A 19475-nucleotide genomic window follows, 5' to 3' on the forward strand; every position below is an offset into this window, starting at 1 on the left:
TTTCCCTACTTGGTAGATGGTTTGGTATGATAGGTAGAACTATGGCTTGTTCAAATGATATTTATCAGCTATTTAGTTTTCTTTGCCATCACACACCTTTTCACTTTCCATGTCATATGTTTTGGCTGCAGACAAAAAAAATTGGGGTAAAAACCCACTTCTTTACTGAATTGTCCATATCAAAGCCACTGAAACCCATAATTAATCATGTTCATTTCTAAACATTTCTGTATATCTTCTTTTTTCTCTTTGGTATTATTCTCTGCTAGCTTTCTCTCCTTTCTGAGAAGCTATGTAGAATGTAAACTCCATTTCTCTAAAAAGAAAGACTGACTTATTTTGACTTCAGGGACTGACCATTTGTGTTTGCTCCAACAGGTATGTCTACTGGACAGACTGGGGTCACCGTGCATACATTGCAAGAGTAGGCATGGATGGAACCAATAAATCTGTGATTATCTCTTCCAAGTTAGAGTGGCCCAATGGCATCACCATTGATTACACCAATGATCTACTCTACTGGGCAGATGCACATCTTGGTTACATTGAGTACGTACATAAAGAATAAAACAACTGGATAATTGATTATTCCAAACAGCAGGGCTGGTGTTTCTAGACATTAGTCCCAGGCACCTTCTAACTGGTTGTATATTAGGAATCATTCTAAGGTCACTTCTGATTAAAACTGCTGAGCTGAAAGGTGTGGTGGAGTAGAAAGAGAATGGACTTTGAAGTCATATAGATCAGGGTTTATGGCATAGTGCTTCAATTTATTGTTTTTTTTTTGTTTGTTTGTTTGTTTGTTTTACCTAGAAAATGGGGCTAGTAACCTCTCCCTTGTGGTGGTAAGTTTAGTGCTGAACTCAACTTAATTTCCTTACCTCTTTACGTTTCTCTCCGGCCCAAATATTTGATTTATAGATTATAGTAATTGGAAAAAGGAAAAGAATTAAAATGTTGGAAAGACCTTCCTTAAAATACTTTGGTGCATCTATTGATAAGACAATGACTTTTTTTAAATAATTTTTTTTGGTTTTGTTTTAGAGAGATTTTTGCTATAGGGTACATGTGCTCAGCAGAGATACAGAGAGAGACAGAGAGACAGAAAAAAAAATTAACCCCCGGGGGGGATGGCCACACCACAATCCCTTCTCCTCCATTCTCCTCTCGGGATTTGGGGTATGCTTGCACACGTACCCAGCTTGAGTTTTAAGCTGCTGGGTTCAGAACTTGAACCGCAGGTGACTACATGGGAGTCCAGTGATGTAAACATTATGCCATTTGTTGGTCCTGACAATGAATTGTTTTTATATAGCAGTAGAACCTGTTAATATTTATTCGATATGATAATGCATTAAAATATTTTTGGTAATAGGGTAGTTCTCTTAAAGTGTGTTAAATACCATGCTTTTCCATGAAAAATACTCATTGTAAAGAAGACTATATACATTATTAACCAATGAATAGATAAGGCCTAATTGGAAGTTCTGCTTTCTTGTTAAGGTTATTTTGCTGCCAAAGTCAGTGTAGAAATTTTGGGAGTTCACTTACCCCATAGTCTTTTGGATATGCCACTGAGAAAGAAGGAATACCTGGTATACCTATTAGTGCTCTTTACTCTTGTGCATGTGGCATACAATCCCAGAACTCGGTACTGTGGAATTGGGACACTTTCACAGAATCCTCACCAGCTGACCCATGCAGTAGAGACTTTGCCACCATGGTGTAGAAATTAAAGGGAACTTGGATTGTTTTTATAGGCCGTGCCGTCCAACTATGCTACTCCCCAACGTCTCTCTTGAACGTTGGCCCTTGGACCGAGTTCATGATCTTAGTTTTAAAATATTAGGTTTTTGGGAAAATCACAATGTATTTTTCTATGCAAAAATGTGTCATGGCTTTCCCAACAATCCAATATGTTTAGGATAAGTAGGAAAGGAGACTTCAGTGATTTTAAAGATTTTGATTTGTAGTGCCTTGGTAAAACTTTCTTGCACCTCATTCATTTGATAAAGTAAAGTCCTTCTTCAGCATTCTCATTGAAGACTTTACCATATCAGATACTAATTTACTCTTAGGGTAGAGGCCAACTGTGGTCAGAATCAATAGATTATTACTTCCTATTTATTTGTACCAATTATTTTTTTGGGAGAAGTTTTTGCTGTAGGGTGTGTGTGCTCACCAGAAAGACAGAGACAGATAGAGAGAAAGAAAGCAAGAAATCACCACCTGGGGGGATGGCCATGCCACAATCCCTTCTCCATTCTCCACTCAGGATCTTAGGAGTGCATGCACATGTGCCTGGTGGGAGTTTAAGCCACCGGGTCTGGGACTCAAACTGCGGTCAACTACATGGGAGTCCAGCGACATAACCATTACGCCAACTGCTGATCCCTTATTTGTACCATTTTAATGTGATGTACTGATGGTGGCACCCTTGGTCCTACTTCAGTGTGTGTATGTGTGTATCTTCTCTTGAAAGGAACATCAAAGAGCTGAATTAGCTTCCCATATAATCTCATTTTGAATGAGTAGAACCATTAAGATGCTCAAAGAACCTTTGACAACTTTCTTATTGGACTTTTGTTGTCCTTTGGGTCTTATAGATTATTCTTGACCTTGAAAGGTTAGTAGTTTTAAGTGACATGGGCAGTGTACACACACATAAGCATTAGAGGTAGAAAAGGGGAATTTTATAGCTGCTTAATATTTTGTTCTCTCTTTAATCAAATTTTATTGGCATAGCTGTATTCTAAAATTCAGGCAGTAGGCTTCAATCTAATAGTCAGTGATCTGTGATCTGTGAATGAGTGAACCTTTGATATTCATGTAGCCAAGTTGACTTGCTCACCTCTTGGAAGGGTAGCAATGCCTGGGTTTAGGGATATATTCCATGGACTACATAAAGCAACACATTTTTATAGAGTATCTGATCAATTTCTAATACATCTTGGAATATACCAATAGTCACTGGAGCTGTGCCTATGCTTCTTTACTTAACCAAAAATATTCATAGAAATATCTGAGAGGGCCAACTGGTAGGGTGGTGGTTAGGTGGATCCCACATGGCCGACTGCATGGTTTGAGTTCTGGATCTGGCAGCTTGAGAAACACACTATGTGCATGTGCATGTATATTCAAATTCCAAGAGGAGAATGGAGGAGAAGAATTTGTCACATGGCCATCCTCCCAGGGTATGCTTTTGCATTTTCCGTCTCTCTCTATCTCTGTCTCTGGCCAGCACATGTGCCCTGTAGTAAAACTTAAAAAAAGTGTGTGAGATGTTTATACAGAGATTACACAAGAACTGAAAGAAAATGTAACCAGACTACCTTTGGGTCTTGATATGTATATTTTTAATTTATTTATTAATTTTTAATGCCAGAGGGCCCATTGCATGCATGAAAGAAAGAGAAAGTTCTCCCCAACAGGGCTGGTCATGCTGCAATCTTTTCCCCTCTAATTCTCCATTGTCTGAGGATCTTTGGCATGCATGTGCATATGCTGCCACTGTGCTTGTCAAGGGATGGTGTCATGACTTGATCCCTGGTTGTCTAAGTGGGATCCAGCTTTCTCTGCAGCACTTAATGGCTGTGCTACGGGGCTGGCTTTGGTCTAGGATTTTTTTTTTTTTTTTAAATGGTTGGTGACTCGGGAACCAGCAGTTAGCGTAATGGCTATGTCGCTGGACTCCCACGTAGCCGACCATGGTTCGCGTCCCAGACCAGGTGGCTTAAAACTCACGCCGGGCGCGTGTGCGTGCATGCCCAAGATCCCGAGAGGAGAATGGAGGAGAAGGGATTGCGGCGTGACCATCCCCTCTGGGGGGTGATTTCTTGCTTTCTGTCTCTATGTCTCTGGCTGTCTGTCTGGCGAGTGCATGCACCCTATAGCGAAAACCTCTCCCCCCACCAAAAAAAATGGTTGGTGACTAAGTTTTGGTTATTTACATGTACCTATCAACAGAAGCAAAATGGATCTTCCAGTTTTCTGTAGCTTTTTAAAGGTACCATAAATTATGATAATTTGGAAAATATTTTTAAGATCACATGAATAAAATGATCAAGATTCTTAGTTTTGAGTATTTTTTTTTTTAAAAAAAGATTCTTAGTTTTGAGTGAATTGTACCTTCTGTTTTGAGTTTAGAATCTGTTTTTGAGTTTCAAAATATTAAAATATCAGTACTTGGGACCAGCAGTTAGCATAATGGCTGTGTCGCTGGTCTCCCACGTAGTCGACCGTGGCTCGAGTCCCAGACCCGGTGGCTTAAACTCACTCCGGGCACGTGTGCGTGTGTGCCCAAGGTCCTGAGAGGAGAATGGAGGAGAAGGGATTGCAGCATGGCCATCCCCCCTGGGGGGTGATATCTCGCTTTCTATCTCTCTGTCTCTGTCTGGTGAGCGCACGTGCCCTATAGCAAAAAATCTCCAAAAAAAGAAAAAAATTAATATCAGTACTTTAGAAATGACATCTGACATGGACTCATACTACTGAATGAGACATTGTAACCAAGAGAGCTTAGAAATTTGACCATGGATGCTCTGTGACATCTTGAAATTGGAGAACCTCTTCTGTAGGTTTATTCCTCTGGAAAAGCACTCATTCAAGTGCTGATGGCATAATTAATAACGCACATGCTGCGGGTCTATCAAAGTTAACCCTGAAAGCCCGTAAGTCATATTACGCTTAGGTGACACTGAGTTTTGGGGAGGAAGAGGTAGAATTTTATTAATTGATCTGCTTATTCATTTATCTTGAAAGGCATTAGAGGAGAGGGGTTATCTTCTTTATTGAGTTAACTTTTCTTCCGATGCCCCAGGTACTCTGATTTGGAGGGCCGCCATCGACACACAGTGTATGATGGGACGCTGTCTCACCCCTTTGCGATGACCATTTTTGAAGACAGTGTTTATTGGACAGATTGGAATACAAGGACAGTTGAAAAAGGAAACAAATATGATGGATCAGATAGGACGACTCTGGTGAACACAACACACAGACCTTTTGACATCCATGTGTATCATCCATACAGGCAGCCGATTGGTGAGTAGGTGATTGAGGAGTTCAGCACAGTTGTTTCAGGTTATGTGCATGTTACTCTCGTTTCCGTAAGCAGCAGATATCATGATTTACAAAGGGCTTCTTGTCACTCGTTAATGTTTTCTTTAAAACCTTATCTGAGAGTTGAGAGTATGGAATTATCTTCCTTAAGATCAATCTTAAAATCAATCTACTTTGAAAGAATTTTTTGGATGAAAACTGCAATCATTCCCAACTATTGATTAGATGTCTATTTGTATATGACATTGCATTGTGTCAAATAGATGTTATTTTTGCCTTCTAGAAGATATTAATGTCAAGAGCAACACATTTTTAGTATCTCCTAAGTTATATAAACTTCATAAAATATTTATCTATTCTATGAGAGAGTGCAATAGAGAGGGGCAGAGATAGAACACAGCCCCCCACTGTCAGCCAGCCCTGGACCATGAACACACACGTGCCAGCATGCTCAGGGAGGTCTCTCCTATAAACCAGCAATCTGCCCTGGTGGGTCTGCCTCTCTGAGTGTCTCACTTTATTGCTGTGCTGCCATCTGGCCCTGAGAGTATTTTTAATTTGTTCTGTGTAATTATAACCATTTTATAATTTAAAAACTCTAGCAAAGACCTGGAGTATATTTGTGCGATAGACTGATTTTTGCAGGTTTGCTTTATTAAGGTGTCTTACTAAAATAGTGGGTCATCAGAAGAGTCATGATGCATTTTTACATAGAAAAATGGAAAAATACATCATGACTTTGCCAATGACTCAATATATGATAAATTTGGATGTGAGAAACAAAAACAAGAATTAGTGATGTAAAATAATTTAGCATTCCTTCCTGGGCATTAGACATAAGAGTGTTCCAGACTTACCTCTCTTTTGTATCAACCAGCTGTCACAAGAACTAACCCCTTCTCATGAGAGCTACTCAGTGAGTCAGGCAAGACATCATTAATCTATTCATGAGACTTGACTGTTCTGATGCAGTTGCCATAAACTACTCACTGGCCCTTAGGCCTCACCCTGGGACACCATGAGGGGATTACATTTTCGCTTACTACCTTTACTATATAGCCAGTATGATCAAGTCCCAACATATGAATTTCTGGGGGACCTATTTAAACCATAGTAGTAGATATCTGTTCATCTGTGCTTAATAGTCTCTTTATGCAAATGAATATATATTTTTCTTCCTTTTTCACTAGTGAGCAATCCCTGTGGTACCAACAATGGTGGCTGTTCTCATTTCTGCCTCATTAAAGCAGGAGGGAAAGGATTTACCTGTGAGTGTCCAGATGACTTCCAGACCATTCAACAGAATGGCAACACCTACTGCCAGCCTATGTGCTCCAGCACTCAGTTCCTGTGTGCTAACAATGAAAAGTAAGGCTCTCGTTCCCCCTTCCCAGGGCCTCTCCATTCCTTGGACAGACATTGAACTTGAAGGCTCTAAGGGATAGGAGCTTTCTAAGGAACCAAGATTTTGATTAATTAATGTGGTTGATGTGGACCAAGACTCTCAGTCTCCAACATCAGATAATTCCTTCTATGAATAGAAGGAAATTGCTAGCCAAATGGTTAGATCTATGTATGCAAGCGTTTATATTTATAGGGCGAAAGTAGGCTATGTATTTCCTATATCTAATAAATTGTCCTGTGCATTGGGGCCTAAGAATATATAAGTGTGTACTGAAAAATAACCCTTAATAGTGATAGAATCTCAGGGCTATCGGGTGTGTGGTGGTTGGGACATGGAATTCCCATATGGTGGACTGCGGTTTGAGTCTTGAACCTGGCGGCTTGCTTTCTCACTATTCCTGCCCCTCTGCCCCTTCTCTCTTTCTGGTGAGCACACATGCCTTATAGCAATTTAAAAAAAAAAAAAGTGATAAGTGTTTTTGCCACACCTATCCTGGTATAGCTCTTTAGTGCCTGAGAATCTAAGGTTACAAATCCATTTTTGATCATTTGTTTTAGCTATGAAACTTGACCAGAGATGATTTTCCTATCAATGGCTAGATGCCAGAGGCCATTGATGATCAGGAGGACTGAGAAGTTGGGTAGAGAGAAGCATTAATGCAATTCATAGTATGTAAGATGCAATGGTTGATTATTTAGATGATTAAATAAGATATCTGAAGTTAAGAATCTAGCATACACCTATCATGACATAGGCACTCAGTATTTGTCAGTATCATCTAGCTTCCCAACCTACACCTGAATGTCTTTTGTATTACCTGGCAGACAATCTCAATATTTACTATTTCTGGAATTAAAGCTCTAAATACTCAGTCCATTGTTTGTTGTAAAATGAATTTAATCATTATACCAATGTATATTTGGGTCTTAACAAACCTGATTTATAATATCTAGTTATATTTGCTTGGAAAACACACTACGGTAACTGAGATTTAATTCATCTTCTTCCAGGGTCATGAGAGAGCTCTTGAAAGTAAATTGTAATTTAATGTTGATTTCTTCTCTGTAGATAGCTTTTGCCTATTGCATTAGCCCCCAGTGCTTTACTAGAGAAATGCTGTACTTTCTCTGTGCAGGTGTATTCCTATCTGGTGGAAATGTGATGGACAGAGAGACTGCTCGGATGGCTCTGATGAAGTGGCCCTGTGCCCACAGCGCTTCTGCCGGCTAGGAGAGTTCCAGTGCAAGGACGGCAACTGCACCAAGCCACAGTCCATATGCAATGCTCAGAAAGATTGTCCGGATGGGTCTGATGAAGATCATGTTCTTTGTGGTTTGTGGAATTGCTTTGTATTTCTTTCCCCCACTTCTATGTTGATCTTGCACAATAATGATTCTGTGGAGATTTCCTGAATGTCACAAACTAAAAAACATTTCAAAATCCTAGGAGAAAACTCAGGGTCCACCATCTATCTATTTTTATAAAATTTTAAAGAAATCTCAAAGTCTCTATAAGCAGTTTGTTGAGGTAGATAGTATGTTTTCTGTATTGGGTTCTTTACCACATGTTAAATGCAATAGGATCCTCCTTGAGAGCTAATATTGAGGGTGAAACAAAGGCTACAAGGACTCTTAGTTGTAATGTGTATGTTCCCACTAAAAAAAAGAAAAGAGAAAAAAAACTCCTCTAAACTAAAAGCAACACATCAAAAATAACCACAAATAAAAAGTTTCAAAACCATTGTCCAACAGGGAAACAAACAGGGACAAGAGAAAGTATATTTAGTGGGCCAGGGGATTTAATGCTTATCCTTTAATTCTGCATGTAAGAAAAAGATCTTTAGAAACTTGGTACACTTTAATAGTCAAAGGAATAGCTGCCTATGTGGTAGTTCTGGTTGATAATCAGTACATTAGAACTTAAGTCATCTGAAAATAAATTATGATGGACTTCTCTAGGGTCCATCAGCGTAAATCAGGAATTTCCACCCTTGATGCCTTCCAAACTGATAACGAAATCTTGCTGCTTCCAGAGAATCACCGCTGTGAACCCAATGAATGGCAGTGTGCCAACAAACGTTGCATCTCAGATGCCTGGCAGTGTGACACTGTAGACGACTGTGGAGATAACTCAGACGAAGACAGTTCCCACTGTGCTAGCAGGACTTGCCAGCCTGGCCAATTTAAGTGTGCCAATGGCCGCTGCATCCCTCAGACCTGGAAGTGTGATGTCGATGATGATTGTGGAGACCAGTCAGATGAGCCACTCCAAGAATGCAGTAAGTTCCTGATGGAAGCAAGGCATGACCAAAGCAGGGGCAAGAAAGAACCTTTTTGTGGACTTAGAGAAGACGTGGAGCCCCCTGCTTCAATCTCTTTGGATGCTCCTCCTAGGCTCTCCCTGTGAACTCTGATATTGCAAGGCCAAACATAGCTGTACGGCTTGCAGGTCAACCATCCCCTGCTTCTGAAGCAGCTGATACCTTCTCCTAACGCACCCAATATCTAACAGTCTAGTATACGATAATAAGAACTTGCATTTTGTGTGTCTAGTGCTTTCTTCTTGGAGTCTCAGAGAAACATTATGAGATTGGGAATGTGGATATGAAGCAACTCCCATTTTACCCAGGAAAGTGAGGCTTATATTAAGTGAATGATGACTATTTAGAGGCAGAACTAACACTTCAACCCAGCTTTTAACTTCAAACTCAATTCTTTTTCTCCCCTATAAAATTGCATCACAAGTCAGTGGTACTGAGATAAAGAGAAAACTTAAGACTGTTTTTCTGCTTACATCATTCCTAAATAGACACAAGTTCCCAGAATCAGTAGAGTTGGAAAGGTGCTTTCTGGGGCCATTTCCCAGTGGGACTAAGACTTGACTTCTGACTTTTCTGCTTCCCTTCTTTTCAGTGAGCCCTGCGTATCGTTGTGACAACCACACGGAATTCAGCTGTAAAACCAACTACCGCTGCGTCCCATGGTGGGCTGTGTGCAATGGTTTTGATGACTGCAGGGACAACAGTGATGAGCAAGGCTGTGGTAGGAGGGATTGCAGGGGAGTGGAGGGAGGGACAAGAAAAATTAAAGGTCACATGCCAAGATGAGAGATAAAAGTGGATTTCCTGTTGCCATCTTTCCTTTGTTTACCTCCATAAAAAGACTATGTGTTGATTCTTCAAATATTATTACAGTTTTGTAGTGTTTTTCAGGGTTACTGCAAGAATATAACTTGTATCACTTTAAAAGACATCCTATCCCTCAAAATGCTTTAATTAAAGAAGACATTAAGAAGTTAGAAATTTGCATAATTTCTCCCAAATGTGGAATCCTTATTTATACTTGATAGATTGAAATTATTTGTCTGATTTTATAGATTGAGTGAAATTAGTGATAAAGAAGTAGGAAAAAAGACTTGTATTTATTGCCAAAAAGGAAGGCTGGACTGAGGTGTATATCATGCTGGGTACATTCTCTTCACAAACTAAATGATATATAACGATTTAATGTATGAGTAATAATAAAAATATATAAATAAAAAATAAAAATATATAGTACTTAAAAAAGAATATTTCTAAGTAAAAATACCTCTTATTTGGGTATTTTCATATTCTGAATGTATTTCTAGCTTTCCATATTGTCTACTGGACAGCCTTAGTCACTTGGAACATAGTAGAACTTATGAACAAAAAGCCAAATAAATTAATGGAATTTGTCAAGATGAGGCATGTCCTTGATACCAAGGTGTCTATGAGTGTGTGTGTTGGATTTAGTTGGAAGAGAGGTAAAAAAAAAAAAAAAAAATACAGGTTATTTTAAGAACTTTGAGTTCTAGACTATAGGATAGAAATGTTCGTTTGTGGCATCATGTTAGTCTCTTTTGCTAGAGCTTTGTTGGAAATTACAAACCAGATACCAATTCACTTTTCAAACAGTTTCTACAAAAAGGAATGGATCCTCTTTCAAGCAGTAGGTAAGGTTTAGGTTAGCTAAAAAGGGAATATCGACAGTGAAAGTTGCTGTCATCCCTCTCTCTGGGAGCAGCAGAAATATCATAATTCTCAGACTGTCTCATGAGGAATCTTGTTTTGTGTATTTCTTGACCATTGACTTAAGAAATCTTGCAATGCTTTGCAGAGGCAATGACATGCAAATCTTCGGGGGAGTTCCGCTGTAAAAATCACCACTGCATTCCTCTTCGCTGGAGGTGTGATAGGCAGGATGACTGTGGAGATAACTCAGATGAGGAAGACTGTGGTGAGTGTGCAGGGTTCTATGCTCCTATGTGCCACTAGAGCTGCTATGTTTGCTCTGGGTTTATAATTTTGCCGTCCATGCCATTCATTCTCAAAGGTGAGGTTCTTTTATTTATTTATTTATTTATTTATTTATTTATTTATTGAGAGATTTTTGCTATAGGGCATGTGCACTCGCCAGAAAGAGCAAGACAGAGAGATAGAAAGCGAGAAATCACTCCCCAGGGGGGATGGCCATGCCACAATTCCGTCTCCTTTATTCTTCTCTCAGGATCTTGGGCACACACGCACACGCACCCAGCATGAGTTTAAGACACTGGGTCCAGGACTCGAACCGCAGTGTGGGAGTCCAGCGACATAGCCATTACTCCAACTGCTAGTCCCAACTCTTTAATCCTTCTTTCTGCTGGTTGGTACATTTCACCATTCTCTTCTACTAAAGACAAAAGCATATCCTTAGATGTTTACAACAAAGCTTTAAGAGGAGGACATTGATTGGGGAAAACATAGAAAAGATACTGAATGTTGAAGTGGGGAGATTAATGTCTTTGTACTGACTGACATGCATGGCATTCCCTTTTGAAAAAGCAATGTAATACACTGTAAAGTTATATGTAATCCAATGTAATATAAAGAAGATTATGATGATAATAAAAAATTTTTAAAAAAAGAGGACATTTACTGAAGTACTCTTGTTCGTTGAACTTATGTACACACATTTTTCCCCCTCAAGGGGGAAAAGTCATTGAAGTGACTTACAATGAAGGTCAAATATAATAAGATAATTGACTGAAAATAGAAAGTCAGGACGTATAGGGATGAACTATACTAACCCAAAGACCCTGCGTCTTAAGCTTTTTCCACATGTTGGCTTTAATAGCAGAAGAGAGGGAACGCATGTTTGGATCATTATCCTTCCTTGACCAGCTGACAAGTTTAAAAGGGCTAACGGTTAAATAATAGGTCAGGTTTTGGTTCCTCTCTTCCAGTTGTAAGTGCTGACTGCACAAAATTAGACAGGGAGATTGAGGAAAAGAACCTAAAAGTCTACGTCACAAAAAACTAAATAACGTGCATTTTAAAAACAAGTTTATTTCCTGCCATATTACTGACTCATGATATATGTCAGTTTCATGGTGACTAATATGAAATACAGTCTAACTTTGGCTACTTTCAGAGGTAAGAATTGATCTCCAAATGCCAAATTGATTTCCAATTGTTCTCCAAATGAGAGAGTCAGGATGCTGATTATATCCACCAGTATCAATCAGCTAAAAACTTCCACAAAATCCAAGTGGTGTTTTATTGTTTATAGATAAAGATTTTGTGTTAAATCTTTTTTCTTTGGCTATAGGGCACGCGTACATGTGGAGAGAAACAGAGAAAGATAGAAAGAGGGAAAGTGAGAAATCACCCCCCCTCCCAGGGGGATGGTCAAACCACAATCCCTTTTTCTCCATTCTCTTTTCAGTGTTTTGGGAGCACACACACACACACATACCTACACACACACACGTGTGTGCCTGGCGTGATTTTCAAGCCACCCAGTCTGGGTCTCAAACCATGGCCAACCACATCCAGCACCTTATCCACCATGTCACCTGCTGGCCCTGAATCTTTTTTTTAAATTTGCCAGAGGGCACATGCGCTCACAAGAGACAGACAGAGGAAGAGGGAGGGAGGAAGGGAGAAAGCACTCCCAGTGAGATGTGATCATACCACAATCTTTTCTCTTTCATCTCTTTATCTGATTAGGATTTCGAGCATGCACGCATGTGTACTCAGTGTATTTTAAGCTGCTACAGCTGGGATTCAAACTGTGGTTGGCCATGTGGGATCCTGCTTCTTCCACCATTAGGATATGGGGCTGGCCCTGTAGGCCATTCTTTATAGACTTGAAGTTGAGATGAAGGTCTACTTTTGGTGGATGAATCATCTGCTTAAACAAAACTTTAGGGCTTGGGACATGGAGGGCGCTGAGTACCGAGGGTACTTTAGTTAGTTAGCTCACATTTCTGCCTCCTGTGTGTGATTCCTGGTACACACTGATGGCCTCATGGCTTTCCTTTCCAGTTCCCCGGGAGTGCACAGAGAGCGAGTTTCGATGTGCCAATCAGCAGTGCATTCCCTCTCGATGGATCTGTGACCATGACAATGACTGTGGGGACAACTCAGATGAGCGGGACTGTGGTAACTATTTATTTAGAAAATTTTAGTATTGAATGTTGTACTATGACAGGGTTGAGACTTCAAATAAGTATTTATAAGTTTTTTTAAAAGTAAAATAATTGCTGTACTATGTATTTAGCATAACACAGGATCTTCTCTGTATTTTCTGGGCTTTATTCTTAACTTACAGTGTCCAGATCATGCGTAGCAGAAGAAAATAGCAAGAAATTAAAAAAGAAAATCTCAGTTTGAATGTAAACATTTCTTAGGAGCTAACTTGATCTGTATTGGCCTTATAAACAAAGACATTGGTCTTCCCATCTGGTGTAGATGTTAGAGCATTGGGATAGAAATATTTTTTCTCCTTTTTTTGGAAGAGGTTTTGCTATAGGGTGCGTGCGCTTGCCAGAAAGGCAGAGAGAGACAGAGAGCAAGAAAGTGAGAAATCAACCCACCCCCTCCACTCCCCCCACCCCCCAGGAGGACGGCCAAGCCGCAATCCCTTCTGTTCCATTCTCCTCTCGGGATCTTGGGCATGCACGCATACGCGCCAGGGGATAGAAATCTTAAACCCCACGTAATTTTTGCTCATTAAATGTTGAGTCTGAGGAAAATCAGGAAACATTAAATATGGAAGAATTCTGATTTTTAAGGAAAAGATTAAGAGCTGGAGATTATTTAATAAAGGGGAGATAGATATTTCCACCTCCATCTATTGAGTGCAGAAAGTGTGAGTTTTGAGTTTATTCATTGGATAACCCCAGGCTGTGGGTTTGGATAGAAACATGATGGAATACTCGCTCTGCTCCATGTACCTAATACCTATCTGAAAATGACAAGGCCCTCTGGAAATGACAATCTTCTCTCTGCAGAGATGAGGACCTGCCATCCTGATTATTTTCAATGTACAAGTGGACACTGTGTGCCCAACCGATTTAAATGTGATGGAATAGCTGACTGTCTTGATGCCTCTGATGAAGCCTCTTGTCGTAAGTCCCCAGAAATCTGTGGAGCTGTTTACATATGCATGTGGTAGTCTAGACCTCTGTTACCATCCACTGATAATTATCAGTTCACCTGAGATCTGAGTCGTCATATCCTTATAGTGCACAATGGTCATTCAAGTGCATTTCTTTAGCACTGTTTTAAGTAGAAAAAGTATTAAATAGTCTGGATTGATGTCAGCTACTATACAAATCATTATTTGGGTAAAAACCATTTCAAGTAAAGAATATTCAAACATTGAATAAACAGTATAAGAAATTGAGGTTGGATATTAGAACATATTGACTTTATAGCCTTAAAATTTTTCTGAATTACATGATAGCATATAAAAATTATTATAACTGCAAAGCCAATAGGATCATTCAAATTGTAGTTTTTATGAATCACTGAATTAATAATAACTGTTGATGTTTATCCATGATGGGTGTTGTTGATGTGATTGTGACAGCTTAAAATGTAGTTTCTAAAGAGACTTTGTAAATACATGATGGGTAAAAACAACCCTTATGCAGTTGAAGACTTGTGCTTTCCTGTAGAGACAAAGCCCAGTGCTATCCATGGAATGAGACATGTCATTGAAACTGGGCTCAGACAACCATCCTTAAGATGATTCCATCAGAATCTTAGGCAGATTAAGAACACTGTGTTTGGATGAAGAGCAGGTCGTAAAGAAAACAGGCTATAATGACAAGAGCTTTCCAAAACTATCAATTTGTCTAACATTTTGAATATATCTTCTTTCCATTAGCCACTCGGTTTCCCAATGGTGCATACTGCCCCACTACTATGTTTGAATGTAAAAACCACGTTTGTGTCCAGAAGTTTTGGCAGTGTGATGGTGATGATGACTGTGGCGATGGTTCTGATGAAGAACTTCACCTATGCTGTAAGACAGAGCAAAATGGAGCAAATGCAAATGATGTTGTCTAAAGACAACTCAGTGTTTCTTACAAATAGTGCACAATTGTGCAGGGAAATTGCACAGTTTTTGAGGACTGGACACATGATGGGCATTGGTGTCATTTCACTTGGCTTTTCTACTTCATTTCTCTATAAGTAATCTGACAAAGTTAGGCAAGCATCAAACATTCATGGTTTATAAACACTTTAGAACCTTGGAAAGAATCTCTTCCAAATAAATCTCATTTGGGAACTCAGTGGGCAGAGATAGAGGAAGATCTGTTACGGTTCAAGTCAGAGGAGGCATGGGGGAGAGGTTGTACCTCCCTTGCACCATCCTACTTTTGTGCTTCTTGAAGTGCCCTTTCTAAGCCCCTAGAGCTTCCTGGATTACCTTAAACATGTTTAAGACTCATTTAATCCTTAAACACCTTTAACATCATAATGCAAGTCCATCTAATTCCCTCTTGTTGTATTATGCATGTTAATTTTCTAAACCAGGTACACATCCAGATCAATGTGGGAGGGAATATATGCCCTGCTCTCACCTTAAGCTTAGGCTTAATGGACCAGAATCACCAAGGATGGGGCCTGGCTGTATATATATGCATATATTTAAAAAGTTTTTTAGGGGCCATCTGGCAGTGTGGTCAGCACATGGCTGAATGCATGGTTCGAGTTCTGAATCTGGCAGCTTAAAACATGCTGGGCACATGATTGGGAACTACAGATTTTAACCAAGTGAATGAAGTAGAGTTAGTTTCAATCATTTTGCTACATGCTTTGAGTCACTGGAGAAAATCTTTGACGATAGTGCTCAATGTGTCTTCTCTGGACTAGGAGTGTCTAAATACGAAATCATGGGCCCCATGCCAGACCTATCCAATCTGAATCTTTGGTTGTGGAATCCAACAATCTATGCATTACAAGCCCTCCAAGTGATTCCAATGCAAGCTGAAGTTTTAAGGATTTCGAGTAAACAAAAGCCCTCATCACAAGAGAAGCTTGATTAGCTCCTACTCTTGACTTACCTCTGACCTTTAGAAGTGAGGTCTTATTTCCTCTTCCACTCCCTTTCCATTATATTTATCATTACTCATTTTTAAACCATGGATTTGATTCTCAAAAATGATGTATCAGGGGACAGGCAGATGGTGTAATGGACCTGTAGTTCTCAACCAGAAGACTAAAAAAGCTAAAGAGTTTATTGTGGTTTGTTTGTTTTAATTTGCTAAAGGGCACGTGCACCTGCGAGAGAGAGAGAGAGAGAGAGAGAGAGAGAGAGTGAGAGTAAGAAAGCTGCCCCAGTGGGGAATGGTCATGCCACAATCCTTTCTTTATTTCTCCTTTCGGGATTTTGTGCATGTGTGCCCAGCATATGTTTCAAGCTGCCAGATTCAGAACTCAAACCATGCAGTCAGCCATGTGGAATCCATTACACCATCTGCCTGTCCATTACGTCACTGGACTCCCGTGTAGAGTCGACCATGGTTTGAGTTCCGGACCTGGTGGCTTAAAACTCATGCCAGGTGCATGTGTGTGCATGCCCAAAATCCAGAGAGGAGAATGGAGGAGAAGGGATTGCAGCATGGCTATCCCCTCTGGAGGTGATTTCTTGTTTTCTGTCTCTGTCTCTCGGGTGAGTGCCTACTCCCTATAGCAAAACTCTCTCTTTAAAAAAATGATATATCAAAGTATTCCCCCCCGCCCCCGTAGAACTTTAGTGTAAAATATTTTCATAGTGGCATTCCAGCATTTTTCTTACCAACCTTAATTCTAGGAACTAGCCATGTTTTTCTTTTCATTTTAACTTGATGAATCTTGAAAAATATTTTTAGCATGTTTAACTTTCAAAGAAGTTTTCCTTAGCAGGTTGCTTCTCTTCATAAGATAACATACTTATACCTAGTAAAAATAAACTTTGAAGAGGAAGGAGGAACAAGTGTATTTAATTAAATGAATTGATTGACTTTTGTTATGGGGCATATGTGCTTGCCAGAGAGAGACAAAGGGAGAAAAAGTGAGGAATCACCCTCCTGGGGTGATGGCTATTCTTCAATCCCTTCTCCAGTCTCCTTTTGGGATTTTGGGCATGTACATACAAATGGCTGGTGTGATTTTCAAGTCACCAGATCTGGGACTCAAACCAAGCAGTCAGCCATGTGGGATCCAGATGCTCTAACTACCATACCACTGCTGGCCCTCGAATGTTTAATTTGTAGTCTTTTTCTCTGCTAGAATAAAGTTCTATGAAAACAAGGACTTTATCTTTCTTTTCCCCCATCGTATCTGGTTTCTAGACTTGGTGTGTAGTAGATATTCAAGATGTATGTCTTAATTGATTAATATTGGGTTGTTGAAAAAGTCATGACGTGTTTTTTTCTGTTTTTCTATGCCAAGATGCATCATGACTTTTCCAATAACTCAATAGAATGAGGAAATTAATGAAGCAAGTCTAGTGCTACCATGTGAGTATTTTAGATATTGACATTATGTTCTGCTCTTATATTTTCATTTTCCATCATTCCTTTCAGTGACTGTTCCCTGTGAATCACCACAACGTTTCCGGTGTGACAATAATCGCTGTATTTATAGTCACAAGCTGTGTGATGGTGTGGATAACTGTGGAGATGGAAGCGACGAGAAGAAGGAGCACTGTAAGCAAAAGTCAAAAGAGGAAAGGAAAAACTGAGGGCTCTAGATTGTTTGCAGTTTGCAAAATGTACTCTGACATTTGTTTGTCTGTAGAGGCTTGAGTTGTATCTGTTAATGCAGATCCTTGACATAATCGCTTACAAAACCACACAAACACATGCATTACTCAAACAATAAGCCCTCCTTATCGTATGGTTATGCATCAAGAACATGTGGTCTTCAAGGTTGCCAAAGCAGGAGAATAGAGGAAAAGTGGAGACACACAGGGAAGTGCAGGGAAGTGTTTGGCTATTTAGTAAACTCCAATTGTTTTTACCATAATTTACCCTTGTGTTGCTAACCAGCCCTTCAGACTTTTCTTCTCCCATGTATTAATAGAAGACCAGTTACTTCTCCCCAAGAGATGGGCAGTCATCGCTCTATCAATTTCATGTGTGGTTCCTCTTGGTTAGAGACCCCTAAGCTAATGGAGTAGATTTATCTGTACCATCTCCCCCAGTAGATAATGGAAGAATCGGGGGTGGGGAGGGGCAGCACAGTAGAAATAAACACTTCTATCTGGAAAGAAAGAATTACGACCTCATTGCAATCACTAGGTTGTAGCGATTCTGAAATACCACTGAGCTGGATAACACATGTTGGTATAGCATAGTCCTGATTTATGTCTGTTGTCCTGGTGGGATTATTAATAGGATTGCTTTCACTCTCCAAAACATATTGGTTTAGAGCGTAAATTATATGGTCACCCTGTGCAGACACTGGGAAGGCCCCTATTATGGGGAGTGGAGGAGATTGTTGATTAGGTCATGACTGCTCTCAGACAAGCTCCTGTCTCCTTTGTTCCTCCTCTCCGACACTGCCCTATGAAAGCTTTCCCTGTCTATTTTCTTCTTCAAATGAAGAGGGAGCAGAGGAATGTGTCCTCTTTAGGGACTGCACAGCTTTTTAAACTCACTGTCTGCTTATAGAAATTGGGGATATAAGAGTTTTTAAGTCTTTAACAGTCATGAGACCAGGAGATGGCATAGTGGTTAAGTCACTGGACTCCCACATGGCCAACTGTAGTTCGAGTCCCAGACCTGGCAGTTTGAAACTCATTCCGGGAGCATGTGCCTATGTGCCCAAAATCCCAAGAGGAGAATGGAGAAGAAGTGATCATGGTGTAGTCATCCTCTGTGGGGGGTGATTTCTCATTTTATGTCTCTCTGGTGAGTGCACACATCTTATAGCAAAAAATATCTCATAAAAAAAGTCTTTAACAGTCACAGTTTTTTGGTTTATTTGGTCAGATGTATCTCTCAGAGACGTAGTGGTTTTTTGCTGTTTGCTTCCAGTCAGTTCTAGGAGTTAATAAGCTCACCCAGTCTCAAGAACTTTTGACAAAGTTCTCGAATCTACTTTCTTTCTTTGATTTCATTCCTTATTGCAACTCTAACTCAACTGACTGTTACTTGTATTCAGGCCATCTGGAAAGATAGATGGGCAGTCATTTTGTACTGTTTTATTGGGCTTTTGTGTCTCAAAGCCTTTTAAATGTCAGACTCTTACTGTTTGGGATGTAAATGTAGTTGGCTTCTCTTAAACTTCAAGTTTACAAACTTAATTCTCCTTCACTTCTGCTTATAAATCAGCCAGTTCTTTTCTGAGTTTTTGTCTTATTTAAAAACATAAAAAATTGTTTTACATTACTATACATCTTTATAGCATAGAGAATAAACTTTTCAGGCCTGAATATATGGCATGTTTGTCCCATCAAAGATATTACCATATATATTATCATCAACAGATAATTCTCCATTTTTGTCTCTATTAAATGTTTTGCCCCATTTACCAAATGCTATGCCATTTGTATAACATAGAACTCCATCTTCCTGTCTCCGCTACTAGTTTCCTCAATGATTGCCCCCTGACAATTAAGCCGATGCCAAGTATTGTTAGTTTTTGTTATGGAGGTACCCTACTTCCCTCATCACTCTATAATATTCAGGGTAATCAACACCAGCTGTTGAAACCCACAAATGATTC

The 19475-nt window shown here is 39.7% G+C and overlaps 1 protein-coding gene across 1 annotated transcript in view; it reads left to right on the forward strand.

The window, feature by feature from the left end:
* Positions 1-19475, forward strand: part of LRP2 (LDL receptor related protein 2) — a 241297-nt gene that overhangs the window by 179114 nt on the left and 42708 nt on the right. The window contains exons 52-62 of the mRNA XM_014589797.1: positions 379-549; positions 4820-5043; positions 6252-6429; positions 7602-7798; positions 8499-8744; positions 9379-9507; positions 10603-10722; positions 12795-12911; positions 13763-13879; positions 14644-14781; positions 17330-17452. Of these exons, the coding sequence (XP_014445283.1) occupies positions 379-549; positions 4820-5043; positions 6252-6429; positions 7602-7798; positions 8499-8744; positions 9379-9507; positions 10603-10722; positions 12795-12911; positions 13763-13879; positions 14644-14781; positions 17330-17452 (1760 nt within the window). The remainder of the gene's footprint in view (positions 1-378; positions 550-4819; positions 5044-6251; positions 6430-7601; positions 7799-8498; positions 8745-9378; positions 9508-10602; positions 10723-12794; positions 12912-13762; positions 13880-14643; positions 14782-17329; positions 17453-19475) is intronic.

The sequence above is a fragment of the Tupaia chinensis genome, unplaced genomic scaffold (genome assembly GCF_000334495.1).
Source record: "Tupaia chinensis unplaced genomic scaffold, TupChi_1.0 Scaffold000381_1, whole genome shotgun sequence".
Taxonomy (NCBI): domain Eukaryota; kingdom Metazoa; phylum Chordata; class Mammalia; order Scandentia; family Tupaiidae; genus Tupaia; species Tupaia belangeri.